This window comes from Polypterus senegalus, chromosome 2 (assembly GCF_016835505.1).
Source record: "Polypterus senegalus isolate Bchr_013 chromosome 2, ASM1683550v1, whole genome shotgun sequence".
NCBI lineage: Eukaryota > Metazoa > Chordata > Cladistia > Polypteriformes > Polypteridae > Polypterus > Polypterus senegalus.
The window spans coordinates 233,200,920-233,218,027 of NC_053155.1; the positions used below are offsets into that span (position 1 = coordinate 233,200,920).

The 17,108-nt window shown below is 37.1% G+C and overlaps 1 protein-coding gene across 9 annotated transcripts in view; it reads right to left on the reverse strand.

Annotated features, from left to right (window-relative positions):
- The window catches only part of LOC120523746 (dachshund homolog 1-like), a 435,056-nt gene that overhangs the window by 126,247 nt on the left and 291,701 nt on the right, over positions 1 to 17,108 (reverse strand). For all 9 annotated transcript variants that reach the window (XM_039745325.1, XM_039745327.1, XM_039745322.1 and 6 more), the window contains 2 exons: positions 16,309 to 16,481; positions 4,904 to 5,039 (listed from right to left, as the gene is read on the reverse strand). In XM_039745325.1, coding sequence (XP_039601259.1) covers positions 4,904 to 5,039; positions 16,309 to 16,481 — 309 coding nt within the window. The remainder of the gene's footprint in view (positions 1 to 4,903; positions 5,040 to 16,308; positions 16,482 to 17,108) is intronic.

The following is a 17,108-nucleotide window of genomic DNA, read 5'->3' on the forward strand; positions in this document are numbered from 1 at the left end:
CACATTCACAGTGAGTATGAGATTCACCTTGCTATATGGAATAAGAATTGTCTAAATTGTTGGCTTGCCATACATTTTAAACAAATGATTAGTAATAGAAATTGAAACTATCAGAATTGATATCCATCTATCATTTATCCATTAATCCATTTTGACATCTACTTAATTCTAATTTAAGTTTGCAATGGCTATAGGCTACTTCCTCCAGCATCAAGTACAAGGCAGGAACTAACAACCAACCCAGTCCATCGCAGGACACAGTCATATTCTCTCATACTAGGTCAACTTTACAGTCACTACTTAGCCTAAGGGTGGTCCAATTTGAAGTGTTAAGTACTATTGTCTGATTGTTCTAGCACTCTGGTATCTGTCTGTGGGGAATCTGCACCTTTTCATTTTTGTCTAGCACCTTCTCTAGGTAGTCCAGAATTACTTCAATACCCCATCATGTTTTAGGTTAATCAAACACTGAAAATTAGCCCAATGTGAGTATAAGTGTGAAGCACACAATCAAGGTTTGTTCTGAAAGTGGCTGAACCTGGCCCTGAATCCCCACAACCCTGACTGAATTATGTGGGTTATGTTATATATGTAAAAAGACTAAAATGGATGTTCTTTGAGAAGTGGAAGGTAAAATAGGACAACCAGAGAACAACAACATGCAGAGATGGAGAAAAAGTTAACCCCCATCTTGTTGAACTGTGAGGCGGCAGTACTTTTCTCTGTACTATAGCGCTGCCAGAAACCAAACCAACAGTGAGTAAGGACAAAACCTTTTTGTTACTTTTCTTTTTGTTTAAATTTCTCACTAAAAGTCACAGGACACCCTTGGTTAGTGTTACATCATAAAATACAATAGGTATGAGGTAAGGTGGTATCTCATTCAGTGCTTCAGTTACTTGCTCAATATAGCTACTGCTGAAAACTTAATGACTTTATGTTAATAGCTTAGTCTGCATTAGTTATGGCTTCTTCAGCTGATGAAACATGCTGTTCCCAACCAATGTGGGCATTAACTTGCATAATTATATTCCATTTATTCTGAAAAATCAAATTAGGTAACAAAACAGCTGATTGAAGTTACATCAATTCTGAACAGCCCTGGTTTCAGATCTTAAAATTCCTTCTACATCTTATAGATATGTAGGTAGGCTGAATCGTGAATCTAGATCAGCCCATTGTGAGAGACTGTATGAGTGGGTCTGGTGATGGCTTTCAATACAAAGCTGGCTCTTGCCTTATGCCCGATTCTACTGGGGAAGGATCTGGACAGATGTGACTTTGTATTAAAAGGGATTGCAGAATGAATGAATGAATCAATCAATGAACAGAATTACATAATATTAGCATGAGCTGAGTGTCGGTAGTAGTACTTAAAGACGTAGTGGTAGAAGTATTTCAAAATAAAAGTATTGGCCTTTAAAGGTTAACCTGAAAGATCTAGTTGCTTTAGATGTTAAAATCTAAACTATATAAATCAATGAACATATTTTTCGGAGTTATATAGGGCTAAAGCAAGTAGAACAAATTATTCAGTTAAATAATACCTTTGGTTTAGAAGAGAGACAGAAAAAATAACTGGAAAGTCGCCAGTCCAGCAGTATAATAGCATGACATCAGCAATATCTAAAATACCTAATATTGTCACTCTTGCGCTTTATTCCTATTTTTTATTCATTGTACAGACAGCCTTTAGGTTCACATGACAGCTGCAATTGCCTGATTTTTTAGGTTAGCTTTATGTATTCAGCAAATCAGACACCCCATGAAAAGCACAACCGTAGCTGGAAGAAACGGCGATTATGCTGAAGCAAACTGCACTGTAATTGCTACGCTAACAAGGTGATTCATTTTTAGACATTTGTTGGTAATATCTATCCAAATAGCACTTCCCATTTCCTCTTGAAAGTTAACTAACATCTCAATTGCAGTGGCAGCACAATTGCCTTTTCAGAGCGCTTCTTTGCGCTGCTTCTATAGTGCAGATCACAAAAAATACAGCTGGTTACAGGGACAGACTGTCTGTGAAAATGCTGTCAAGGTGCATTTATTAGGCACACATAAGGTAACTGCAGCCTGCAGGCTCTTCTCAGCTTCAAAGTGAATGCAAATTTTAACACTTCAGCTAGAACTGCAATGCAAATTCATGGCAATGGGAAAGCGAACTTAAGCTGTATTTACAGCAATGTCCAATTACAATACAATTAAGGATTATCTGAGACGCAGCCTTCATGTGCATTGCAATTTGGCCTCACTCCATTTCATGCGACAAACAAGAATGAAGACTAAAGCAAGAGGATGCTTTTACATATGAATGTGTGAATTGCATCTATAATGTATTTTATGGCTTACATAAAGGAAATACGGCCTTATTGTCAAAGATGTTTGCTTCCCCTCTAAAAGGTTTCATCAAATCTTTATACAGAAATGAGACAACAAAACTTTCCTTTACTTGCATGAACTTTTGCAATATGCAGTTTTCAACTACTTGTACATAACATGGCCACTTTGCTTTGTGTGAGGATTTTATGTTAATGATAGAGAGGGCTATATTTCAAATGTCCCATCTTTAAATTTCCCCACAGCATTAAGTAACCTTGTAGATGAACATAATTTTGAACAATGTACAGTATCTGAGTATATCAGTGAAAAAACAGAGCAAAGAAGCTGTGACAAGCTCCATACATTTACATATACAATGATTATAACTAAAGGTTCCTCATGAAAACCCAACAGGGTAACTGTTTTACTGCATACTCTAAGAAACAGCACCGAAAGCCATAAGCTTTTTATTCCATGCCTTTTGGTATTGTGCCATTCCTGATTGGAAACCAAAAGAATGATTACTGTTGTTTGCTCCTATAGCAAAATGACGGAACTGCATAAAGCAAAAAGGCAGTGAATGCTTGCCCTCTATCTATTATTACAGTCACTTATAATAGTAATAATGCTTTTCAAGTCATTATAGTTCCTGAAGACCACGCATTTTTAAGCGGTGAGTTTGCTCCATTGTTTAAAACATTAATGGATAGCACATTTCTCGAGTTACCGTTGTAATAAGTGCATCTTTTTTTAATAACAAGGAAAACTCGTAGGGCGGCACGGTGGCGCTGCTGCCTCGCAGTTAGGAGACCCAGGTTCGCTTCCCGGGTCCTCCCTGCGTGGAGTTTGCATGTTCTCCCCATGTCTGCGTGGGTTTCCTCTGGGCGCTCTGGTTTCCTCCCACAGTCCAAAGACATGCAGGTTAGGTGGATTGGCGATTCTAAATTGGCCCTAGTTTGTGTGTGTCCTGCGGTGGGTTGGCACCCTGCCCAGGATTGGTTCGTGCCCTGTGTTGGCTGGGATTGGCTCCAGCAGACCCCTGTGTTCGGATTCAGCGGGTTAGACGATGGATGGAAAACTCGTTCTACAAAATACAGTTTTGAAGGTACTTTTGGCACATGTATGTAAAACAATATATATATATATATATATGACCATGTGTATGTGTGCGTATTTGATAATGAGTTGTATTAAAACATGAAAGCTGTATTTCTTTTTAACTACAAGTGAGCTTTTCACCATTTAACTCGAGTAACAAATTGGATGACGCTGTCTTTGTGACACTTTTCCTCTCTTTGCATTATCCTGCCTCTCAGATGTACTGTCTTGTTCAATTTACTCTCTGCATCTGTGATTATGTACATGAAGCACATTTTTTCTTTTTGTTCTGTAAATGTAAATTGCTTCATAAAGTACGCTGTGATGCCACAAACATTGAAAGGCACCACATAAAACAATTCATTAAGGACTGATGTATACCAGAAAACACAGAACTCTGTCTATCAACTGAATATTGTATATATAATTAACTGCATACTAGGTTCATTTCAAATTAATTTGTTATACATGCGCTTCTTTTTTCAGTTATGGCAGTAAAGGTTTGTTTGGTATAAACCAATTCAGCATACTGCAGTGTTTTTATCTCTTCGTTAAATTTAAAGATTTAGATGTATATGCATTGTGTTAATTTGATGTTTTCTGTTCACCACTTCCATGAAACATATAAAAATATTGTCAAATTTGCTTATTCAGTATTGCAGCACTGAGAACAAGGCAAAATGGGATGCCAGCATATTGTAAGGCTCACTTATGCATAGAGAGCCACATTAGAGTCACCAACTAATCTAATTCTGTTATTTAAATTAAACATCAGTGAACTCTGTTATGCTGGTGTGAATATTGTTATTTATCAAGTACCAAATAATAAAACAACTGCAAATAAATTGAGGTGATATGACTATGTAAATCCTTAAATGACATCATACACTATAGTGCAGAAAAGGAGGCAAATTGCCTGTATACTTGGAGATGTACTACCTGCACTACAAAAACCAAAATCATGCAGGGCAGCATGATAATTTTTTCCATGGTATTCTGACTTTGTTCCTCAAAGATGTGCAATTTAGTCTGATGGAGAATCACAAATTGACCCTGTGTGGGTGTGTACGAGTGAGCCATGTGATGGACTGGCACTACAGGTTTTTATCCAGCCTTGCACCCCCTGATACTGAGATAGGCCTGGCTCTTTGAGACCTTGAATTAGATTTAATGGGTTTGAGAATATGTTACTATGGAACATCTTAGCTGATCTGTGGAGTAACATAATCAGCAATAATTGGATTCTAGAAATGCTTTTTACATAATAACCTGCTCTCTGCCAACCACTTGGTATGAGCCCATCACAGGACAAATCCTGCTGGTTCATCACAAGAAACAGACTATAGAAACACAAAATCATCTAAAAAACCTACACATTTGATCACTGTCACCTTACTGAGCTAATTTCCCAGAACTCTGCTGAAATTCCAGTGAGGAGGAGGATTATAAATAAAAAACAACAGGCTACAGAGGCAGGACTTACGGATTCTGTCTGATGAGCTCTCAGTCCGAGCTGGAGAACTTGAAACACTGCTGCTTCTGTGAGATGATGGGTGGCTTCCAGGTCTTCTGCTGTCTTCCAGCGATGGTGCTGGGGAAGGGCTGTCTGGTACACGCTCCTTAAGAAAAAAATAAAACAAAGAAAAAGCTCATTTTGGAGGATTAAGATGCTTAACCAGTACAGATACTGAATGATGACTTGCTAAATACTCATAACAAAGCTGGAATATGTGGGTTCACTTCTCTACAATTCTGTGGAATCATCAGTTGCTGCTTACATACCCATCTGTTTAGGATGTTTTTAAAATAAAAAATATTTCATTAACAAACACTTTCTTCATTGTACTGTTTAAATTATTTTTTTAAGCTATCAGGATGTGCCAGTAAACTGTAATCCTCCAAATCCCACCTCTTAACTGACCATGAAATGTTCATTTTTATAGTAATACACCATTGTACAGTTATGCACTTGGCCAAAAAACAAAAGCTGGTTGACAGAGTGTATTGTGTGATGTAATGTTGGAGTAATACAGGGGCATTATAAAACTATTAACATAAACCACATTGCCAGTTCTATAGGCCAAATGGAATTTGGTCAAGATGCTTGATTTAAATATTTAGCAACAGATGTCCACTTCTGCTTAAAAAACAATTAAATGATTTGACCGTGGTGTATTTTTTAGGAGGGATTTCCTAATGCAGAGAAAACTGCTTTAAAATATAAGCAAGGAAGATTATCACATTATAGATTTACTGCAATGATTTGGGCTGGCACCTTCTCCGGGGATGGTCGCTGACTTCCACCCAATGCTGCTGAGGTAGTCTCAGCTTCCACTCAACACTAGCAAATGGATCAAGAATTAGTAAGCAAATGAATGTATACAATTTACAGAGTTAAGATCAAGTGCTAAGATCCTTCTTTGAGATCATCTATTACTCTTTATTTACAGTCCCTTAAACCAGATTATGTTTACTGTATTTTAGGAATTCATCTGTTTTGTAACCATTTTGTTCTAGTTTTGGAAACTGTAGTCTACACAAAGAGCAGTGGGCACAAGTCAAAAATTAGCACTAGATGCAACACAAGTCCATCTTAGGGTGCACACTCGAGCAAAGCCACACCTACTCACACTACAGGTTAAACTGGCATCATTTCTTTGTCTATGGGAGGAAACTGAAGGAGAAAATGTAAGTTCCACACAGAAGACAATCATCTATTAATATTCTGGACTCAATAACCCATCAGGATCGACCTAAAGGAAAGAATAGGGTCTAAATATGGCACTAGACACTTACCCACATTAGGTCATACCAGTGCAAATTTAAGCCATTAAGCAAATTATGCTGGCATCTTTGGGATATTTGATAAAATCTATCTACCTGTAATAAGGGAAACACACAAGTTCCTGAGAGTTAAACCCAGGAGCTGTGAGGCAGCAGTATTCATAAGTACAACACTGAAAGAACACTATAAAAATTAGTTTTACATTGATTCCTAATGTCAACTGCTAGTAAATGCACAATAAAATGTCAAAAATGTTCTTCAAAACCAAAATCAACAAATAAACTAATATTTTTTAGGTATTTTTTCCTAAATACACAAGATTCATGTTCAGCTCATTTAAATGCAAACACATTATTCACTCCAACTCTGTGCCTAATAATATACTGACTGCGGTTCACATTATGAGTAGCCCAGAACAATACAGAGGTCCACATCCCAAGGCTCAGCATCCAAGCAACCTTCCCCCATGGCAGAAAACCTCAGCTTCACAAGTCTGGGGCTCTAGCTTTCAGTGCTGATCATACAAAAGGATATTAATGATGTCTGATTGCTGCTCAATGGATGAAGCACACAGAATTATATGTAATGCACAAATGAGGGGTCTAAATGTTTGTAAAAAATTATTTTATTGGTATACTAGTAACTAAGTATTTTTCTGTATAGTAATACAGTCATGTGAAAACATTAGGACACCCTTTGAAAGCATGTGGTTTTTTGTAACATTTTTAATAAATGGTTATTTCATCTCCGTTTCAACAATTTAAAGTAATCCAACTAAACAAAGAAAACTGAAGAAAAGTCTTTTCAAGATCTTCTGTAAATGTCATTCTACAAAATGCCTATTCTAACTGAGGAAAAGATAGGACACCCTCACATGTATTCCCTGGCTCAGATCTCACACAGGTATATCACACCAGGTGCACATAATTAGTAGATCGTTACTCTGCATGTTGAATGAGGCTTGCCCTATTTAAACCTCAGACATGTTTGGTGTGCTCCTGACTGTTGAAGTGAGAGTGAGCACCATGGTGAGAACAAAAGAGCTGTCAGAGGACTTCAGAAAAAGATTGTAAGCCTATGAGTCTGGGAAGGGATTTAAAAGATCTCAAAGATTTTGTAGCCATTCCAGTCCGGAAGATAGTCTACAAGTGGAGGGCTTTCAAAACAACTGCCAACATGCCCAGGACTGGTCGCCCCAGCAAGTTCACCCCAAGAGCAGACCGCAAGATGCTAAAAGAGGTCTCCAAAAGCCCTAAAGTGTCATCTCGAGAACTACAGCAGGCTCTGGCTACTGTTGATGTAGAAGTACATGCCTCTACAATCAGAAAGAGACTGTACAAGTTTAACTTGCATGGGAGGTGTGCAAGGAGGAAACCTTTGCTTTCCAAGAGAAACATCGAGGCCAGACTGACATTTGCCAGAGATAAAGTTGACAAAGACCAGGACTTCTGGAATAATGTTCTTTGGACAGATGAGTCCAAAATTGAATTATTTGGACACAACAGCAGAGGACATGTTTGGCGTAAACCAAACACAGCATTCCAAGAAAAGAACCTCATACCAACTGTGAAGCATGGAGGTGGAAGTGTCATGGTTTGGGGCTGCTTTGCTGCAGCAGGACCTGGTCAGCTCACCATCATAGAATCCACGATGAATTCTACTGTGTATCAGAAGGTGCTTGAAGAACATGTGAGACCATCAGTTAGAAAATTAAAGCTGAAGCGGAACTGGACCATGCAACATGACAATGACCCAAAACATACTAGTAAATCAACCAAAGATTGGCTGAAAAAGAAGAAATGGAGAGTCCTGGAATGGCCAAGTCAAAGTCCAGATTTGAATCCCATTGAGATGCTGTGGGGTGACTTGAAAAGGGCTGTACGTGCAAGAAACCCCTCAAACATCTCACAGCTGAAAAAGTTCTGCATTGAGGAGTGGGGTAAAATTTCCTCAGACCGATGTCGAAGACTGGTAGATGGCTACAAGAACCGTCTCACTGCAGTTATTTCAGCCAAAGGAGGTAACACTCGCTATTAGGGGCAAGGGTGTCCTATCTTTTTCCTCAGTTAGAATAGGCATTTTTGTAGAATGACATTTACAGAAGATCTTGAAAAGACTTTTCTTCAGTTTTCTTTGTTTAGTTGGATTACTTTAATCTCTCTGTATTGTTGAAACGGAGATGAAATAACCATTTATTAAAAATGTTACAAAAAACCACATGCTTTCAAAGGGTGTCCTAATGTTTTCACATGACTGTATTTGTGTGTTTTAACCAAGGGCTAATATTATTGCCAGGCGGTATGGTGTAATGGCTAATGCTCTGGACCTAGGACTAGGACCTAGGAGAAACCCTAAGGCTGTGGATTCAAATACTGGCCCTGACACTAAGTGACCATGACAAAGTCACTCACCTGTCTATGGTCAAAACGGAAAAACAAAAGAAATGTAGCCAATTGTATCTTAACACTAGAGTTCCTGAAGCCTACTAAAAAACTTGTAATCACAGCCAACCTTAAAGCCCTTCACACCTCTCCATCATTGTAAATACATCTGTCAGCAGTATAATATGGACAGCTCGCGGGCAAAAAGTTCTCCCAGCTCAAGCCAAAGATCCTTATCTGTGTGTGAGATCTGGAGTTGTATAGGGTAAATAATACAGTATATTTTTATATGGAACATATGCATTTCATGTGTGTTCCATGTCTACAAAGATCTGGGTAAGCGTAGGATGAAAGGAAATGTGAGAAATGCAAGAAATGCTGAACTCATACCTAAAGCAGAAACTTTTTCATGTTATACTAATAATGACTGAAGTGTGTAATGTATGAACACTTTAGTCCAAATAACAAATAAACATGTGCGCTTTAATTCAAGAATATAACCAAAGGAAAAAAAACATTTGATTTACATGTAGCTGTCAATGAGTTAAAAACTCAAGCCCAAATGTCATTCGACAGGGTGTTTACATGTATTCTTGAATGGTGTAGAGCTAAGAACTGCTGCCTTATAACCCGAAGGTTGTGGGTTCAAGACTGGGTGTTTTGAGTAGTGAGCTGCTATTATTATTATTTCCACAACATAATAAAAACATAAATCTGATCTGAGTCTGTAACACCTGGTGTAAATTTTGGCTACTTGTAAAAGTTAGCGCTTGTTTTTTTTATTATTTAGTTTTATTCTCTCAGTGACGTTCACGTGGTACAACGAACTTGTCTCTCCCTCTCTGAGTTGATGGTATTTATCTCCATTCTTTTCACAAGAGCAGCGCTGTGGCTGATGCCTGCTCAGAATTATTTGTTGTACCAGCAATCAAAGATACAATGTCCCGTGACTGCTATCAGACTGGACAAAGGCAGGACCGTAGCAATAGACAGCTTCTTCACAGTACTTTCGCTGGTTAATAGACTGCTGCATTGCAACGCAACGCTGCTTGGCACCATAAGTAAAATGGGACTGCCACCTTCAGCTAAAGTCACTTCAGTACGCAAGCAATTTACCACGCTAGTGTTTAGATCTGACAGCGCCATGCTGACGGTGTATGCACCTAAAAAGAAGCCTTTGATTCAGTCAGTAACAGCCAGTATAAAGTTTGGGCGATTGATATTTGAGCTTGTGTCTTTAACTCATTGATAGCCATACGTTAATTGAAAGCTTTTCTGTTCTTTGGTTATATTCTTACATAAAAACGAACATGTTTATTTGATATTTGGACTAAAGTCTTCACACAATACACAATTCAGTAATTATTAGTATAATATGGAAAATGTTTTTGCTTTAGGAATGTGTTCAGCACTTCTTGCATTTCCTTTCATCCTACGCTTACCCAGAGCTTTGTAGACATGGAACACACATGAAATGCATGTATTCCAAATAATGATATACTGCATTATTTACCCTATACAACTCCAGGTACCTCACATGCAGATAAAGAGCATTGGCTTGAGCTTGGAGAACTTGTTGTCTGCGAGCTTAGCTCCTTCAAAGCAGGGAATGGGACAGCAGGCTGCTTGCTGCTTCTGCTGATTGACGCATTTACAAAACAAAAGATGCTGATGGAGAGGTTTGAAAGGATTTAAGGTGGGTTGGGATTAGAAGTTTTTTTGTAGGCTTCAGGAATTCTAGTGTTAAATGTTGTAAGTCACTTTGAATAAAGGTATCAGTTAAATACCGTATATACTCGTGTATAAGTCGGGTCTTGAAACCCAAAAAATTTATCATAAAATCAGACCCCGACTTATACGCCCATTCAAAAATGCGACACCTCATTTTTTTTTTTACATCATCTTGCTTCCTCTAATCTCGCACCAGTTTCTCAGACACATCGAATTTTGTGGTAGCAGCACAGTTACCAATTTCTTTTGCCACTTTAATGACATTTAATTTAAAACCAGCTTCATATTTTCTTCTGATCGAACACTCCATCATAGATTAGGGATGCTCTTACGATAAAGGTGTATGAGAATGTGTGAGATACAAAAAACACAAAACAGTGCAAACATCGCTTCAGAATAGTTTGGGTATTACCATGTGCTCACGTAGGCACAATACATAGAAAAAAAGGCAGTGGGCACCATGGTTACTCTCTCAGGTGAGCGTTAGCATATCATAATCTCTTGTACCAATAGTGTGAGTCTTACACATTTAATTTACACGACTTAGTGTATATGACTTATATAAAATACCAGAAACTACACAGTAAAATCAAGCCCTAACTTATCCGTGGGAGAACTTAATAAGTAATATTAGGTCACTGAAGTTGTTTACTCTTGAACAGACTAAATATAATAGCCCATGAGTAAAACATTCCTGCATTAGATTAAGTGCAGCTTTTCTTAGTGACTTGACTTTTGTTAATTGTCATTGCAAAACACAATTTTATAGGAAATGGCATTCACTTGAAATGAAACAGGTAGGATAATATGAAATTTTAGTATATCTTATTAGCATTATTAGAATGTTTACAATTTTCATTTGTTTATGTTGTGCACTCAAGTATTTCTTTTCATGTTTTAATCATTGCACGTGGTTCCCCTTTAAATTCTACAAATGCAAATGTATATGTAAAGAATTTTGGGATAGTGGTTTGGGGGGTAGGCATCAGGTGGGGCATCCACATATGTAAATGATTTCAGAGGGTGTGGGGTCCCCTTTCAAAGCACTCAGATACGAATATATATCACAATGGGGAAGCTTGTAAGGGACCTGTTAAGTTTAACTTAAAACCATGGCTCTTAGCTGTTCTTTGATTCAAGGACACCACTTCTGACTCTACTTCTCTCTCACTCCCTTTTTGCTTCCAGGGAAACACCACTTATGTTTACTGCACCTGGCACTAGCACTCAAGGTTTAGAGCATGCTTGTCAACCACTGAGCTTTGCATCTTCCTTCTTTTTATTTCAAACCTCATTGTACATGACAAACGTAACCATGTCCCTTTTTCCAGTCCAATGCACAGCTCCTCTTTCACTTGTCCGTCCACTCTGATGGTTAGTGGTGCTGTTCAAGAGTGCCTGACAATCATTTTTGCTCTATCCTTTGTTTGCATAAATCCTGTTCTCAGCATAGTAAGTGTGTATGTAGTTACCATAACATTCAAGTACACTGCCATAATATTAATAAAAGCTGACAAATAAAAAAACATAGGTCATCTAATTTTTTACTATAATATACCCAAATTTCAATCAAACCCATCAAAGCAAAACAAAATATACCACTGATCAACTGTTTTGAGTCTTATTTTGTATTTTATAATAAAATTTAGCCTGAATAAAGATTTTGGTCAAGCTGATCTGTGCCTGTTCATATAATATGAGTATGTAATAAAAAACCTAGCCTGGGCAGAAAAACAGAAGGGTGCTTTTCATGTGCCAAAGTCACAGATGATAGGTTACACGGTGATTCTCAGCTGTCACAGTATGATTCCGTGTGTGCATGAATATGCCCAGCAATAGTGCTGGCAAATATGTTCGTTCAGACACTGAGCCTGATGTTACCAGAGAATGCTGACAGATTAATAGACAATGTGATTCTGGATAAAATGATCAGCATTTAAGACAGAATTTACCACGGGCAGAAATAAGTAGTACTGGTTAATGTAGACATACATATAAATACATATCATATTGATAATTTCACAATTGACAGGCCACTAGGTTCTTATTGGAAGTAGGTAATCCATTATTATTGCTAATAAATCTGAATGACTTTGTCACACTTACACTTGGACAAGAATGGGCACGGCATTTTTTTTAATTTATGGAGACATATTAGAAAGGGATTTTTTTGTTTGAAATTTGACCTATATCTATAGTGCATTATAAGCCAAAGGTGGCCTAAGAACATTTTTGGAGGAAAGTTGCAAAACATCTTGTAAAACTTTAAAAATGTTAAGAGAAAGAGAAAAACTGATTAGCATTTATATTTCAGCGAACAAAGGACTCTGCTCAAACAAAGAAATACTGGAGCTTGATGGACTTGACTGAGTGAGGACTTAGGTTGATCTGTTTAAGTCAGGTTTGGTGAAAAGTGTTCTCCTTGATTTGACAATGAAAAGGATGACAAGAGCCTCAATTCTAACTCTGAACAAACACAAGTAATTTAACTTTTTCTTTTCTTAAAGTGCCTAAAATTTTTACCTTTCACATCCAAATTATAGGTTTGACGACATCCCTCTCTTTCAGAAGATAAAGAATGTGCTATGCGCAGGTTGAATAAAATTATGAATGTTAACAGTTCAGTTTTTACAGAATGTTCTTGCGCCCTTAGCAGAATAGTAACAAAAAACACATTAGAGCTTTGCATGGAAAAGTACAGTAAGATGCAGCTGGAAAGCAAAATAAGCACAAGGCCTAACTATTCATTTTAGAATTTAGCAAATTAATAACCAAGACAATAATTGTTGAAGGAATCGGGCTACTGCTTCTGTTGAATGGGTCTATAAATTATTCTTCACTTATACTCTGTTACTGATTCTGGTTTAAAATTAATAGTGGGAACAAACAAGGCTGAAAGAAAGACATTATTAAACTACAGTTTATAAAGTTTTGTAGGTCAATATATATTTTTTCATTCTTCCTGAATGTAATAATATCTGCATTGCACTGTCAAACCTGCTTAACCTAATTTATGGCCCCAGAGAACGGGAGCCTATCTCAGCAGCAACAATCCTGGACTAGGTTCCAGTCCATCGTAAGGAACCCTCACAGAAACACTAACCTAATTTTAATTTGGAACTGCCAATCAGCCTAATCAACACATTTTTGAGGATATGGAATGAAAACTAGAGCACCTGGAGGAAAACCCAAGGAGACATGCGGAGAATGTGTAAACTTCATAAAGACTGTATCTGGACACGTGATTCAAGCTCAAGATGTTGGAACCTTGAGGATGCAGTGCTACTTTGTGTATTACCACCACATCACCCTATTAATATCTAAATAAACTGATAGAGTAATTTTGGAATTAAATGAAAAGTAAAACTGTAAAGCATACAGAATGCAATGGCAAAAAAATATATTTACAGTTGTTTTTTAAAGTTTAGACTAGTCTTTAGTCAGGACCAAGCTATAGAGTTTTGTAAAGAATTAAACTCTAACGCTGACATACTTAGTGGTTGATTTTGTACTGGCAAATTAAAAAAAATTACTAAAACATTTCTAATATATATATATATATATATATATATATATATATATATATATATATATATATATTCATATGCTTCAGGCATATTTTATTTTTTGTGATTTTTTTCAGAGGAGACACACTGGAAATAAAAATTAAACAACTAAATAAAGACATAAATAATTGTATAATATTTAATATGAAAGTTACACACACACTCATCTTCAGAGTCCACCTTTTTTATTGCAGGGTTGGGGAATGTCACATCCTTCAAAAAGATCCTTGTGTGGGAATTTATCCTAAATGAGGCACCAATTCACTGCTATGTGCACCCAACATTAAACACATTTACACCAGCTAACCTCACACCATTAGGCTATGAAAGGCACCTTGTGAATGTGGACCTTGAGAAAACATTCAAACTCTACAAAGAACAGCATTCCGCACTGGAATTACACCTGTGATCTGAATCTTAAATTGTAATACAACTCACTTAAGCAATCACATTTAAAAATGTTTTGGCTTGTTTGTGGGTGAAGCACTGAAACAATGAAAATGCAGCATTTGGGTGGCAACATGCTGAATTGGTTGGTGTTGATACATTATAGGTTCTAAAGACCAGGTTCAAATCCTAAATAGGTGTTGTTTCTATAAAGAGTACACATTCATACCATGATTGCATGAGTTCTTGTCATGGGTACCTCTTGGTTTCGGTAGGTAGGTTGGGTTGCTTTAGGATTTTAAAGTGGCTGGGAACAAATCATTCATTAAAGGCCAGTTCCTGGCTAGTACCAGATGATACTGAGATAGGTGAGCTTGAATACATAAGCAACACTCAAATACCCCAGAATGATAATGCAGGCAGGAAAATAGAACTTATTTATTATATATTTATTATTATATTTATTAAATAATTAAAAATAAAAACTGAAATGTCACTTTGATGTAAGTATTCAGACACTTTGCTATGATGCTTGGCACAGATGCATCCCGTTGTATTAATCATCATTGAGAAGTTTTTATCCCTTTTTTGCAGTCCACCTGTGGTCAATTCAATTGATTGGACTTGGTTAGGAAGGGCATACACCTGCCTCCATAAGGTCCCACAGCTACGATAAGAGAACTTTTCCAGAAAACCTGTATTGAGTTGGGAGACACTTCCAAAAATGCAACCATCACTGTAACACACCACCTACCTTGGCTGTATGACAGAGTGGCCAGACTGAACCCGCTCAGTAAAAGACATATGGCATCTAGCTTGTAGTTTAGAAAAAGGCACCTAAAGTCTGTTAGATACAAAATTGTCTGGTCTGATAAAACCAAGAGTAGCATCGAATCTGGTGGAAACCAGGCACAGCATCATTCTCTGGAGTTGTTATTCTGTGACAGCTACTGTGAGACCAAAAAGGGTTGATTGAAAGCTAAATGGAACAAAATATAGAGATACCCTTAAAGAAAACCTGCTTCATAATGCCCTAGACCTCAGACTGTGCTGAAGGCTCACCTTTTAACAGGACAATGACCATATGCACAAAGCCAATACAGGAATGGTTTAGGGACAACTCTGGGAATGTCCTTCAGTTGCCCAGCCAGTGCCCAGACTTGAACCCTACAAAACACCTTTGGAAAGACCTGAAAATAGTTGTCCTTAGACAGTCTCCAACTAACCTGACAAAGCGTAAGAGAAGAGAAAAGGAGAATAGCAGAAAATCCCAAAATGCAGGTGTGTAAAGCATGTCACATCACACCTAACAAGACTCCAGACAATAATCACTACCAAAAGTGCCTCAATTAAATATTAAGTAAAGGGTCTTAGTACTTGTATAAAAGTGACATTTAAGTACTTTATTTTTAATACATTTGCAAAAAAAATTCTAAAATCCTGTTTTGCATCATTCTGGGGTATTAAGAGTTGCATACAAAAATATATTTAGAATATTTTAGCATGACACTGCAACATAGAAAAATGTGAAAAAAGTGAAGTGGTCTCAATAGTTTCTGAGCCAACTATGCATATTCTACACTTTCAGAACTCTTTGACCTATAGAAAATAAAGCAGTTAATATAAAAATGGGCAATGCTGAAACATTGTTGATGGTAATACTCAATCCATGACTTTAGCTCAGCACTACAAATCTGTAATCTCTCTTCTTTATTGTGTAAATCATGTATTAGTATGGTTAAATATTTGTCTTTTATTTTCACAAAATATGAAAGTTTTGTTTTGGCTCTTAACTTTTAAATTACTGCACATGATTATAGTATGTAATGTATTGAGTTGTAGTGCTTACAGTATACAGAGGCACTTAAAAAAATAAAGCATAAATTAATTATCATCTAATGTTGACTTTCTTGCTCTACTTATCTTAAACAAAAAAGTTGATTGCTGAAGAAAGGATCTACATTTACAAAGAAGAATTTAAGTAGGCCGCAAGCAGCAGATGGTGTGCAGCTAGCGTGCAAATAGGTGCCCTTGTTACCTTGATCACTGAGGTTTCCACTCTGGAAGGGAGACTCTGCACCTGTGCAGCAGCAGCCATGTTAGCGATGGTACTGAGGTGGTTCATCTGGCTCATCGCCATGGTAACTGATGCAGGAGGTAGACTGACAGGAATCAGTGGGTGGGGCATCATCATGAAAGGCAGCTCCAAACCTGAAATTGATATTAATGAAGATGGCATTCAGTGATAACTGGGACAGGAGGCAATGCAGGAAAATACACCAACATTAAGACATTTTCTTATTTTAAGTAAGCTCCTTGAAATTACACTGTTCAGGTTTATTCTTTTGGAATTTTCCAATTATGTTTGAAACAAGTTGCTAAAGATGTGGAAAACATAATTTAACTCTAGAAAACTGCAGGTTATAATAAGAGCATAAAAGTATAAATTTAACAATTTCCTTTTGCACTCATAAAATGGATTTAGCCCCAATGTGCAATTTATTGAGTACATACAAGATTTCTGTAATGCTACAAATGCAATATTTCAGATGATTTCATACTTTAGGTGTTTAAAGGAAGATGCATTTTTTTCATTTTCATCATCAAATTTCCCTTTCTGTTCATTAATAATTCATGCTTCTGAGCTACTGGACACGTCAAATGGATCAATGAAAATGTCCTTCAAATGATTGACTTGGGCTCTGACTCATTTTTACTGTTTTGGTTGCCTGACATGTGGCACTGAGGTAAAACATAAATTCAGATGCTTTCCTGATGACAGTGTGACTTTGAAGATGCAGGCATATATTGTTAGAGCATTCTTCATGGTACCTGACG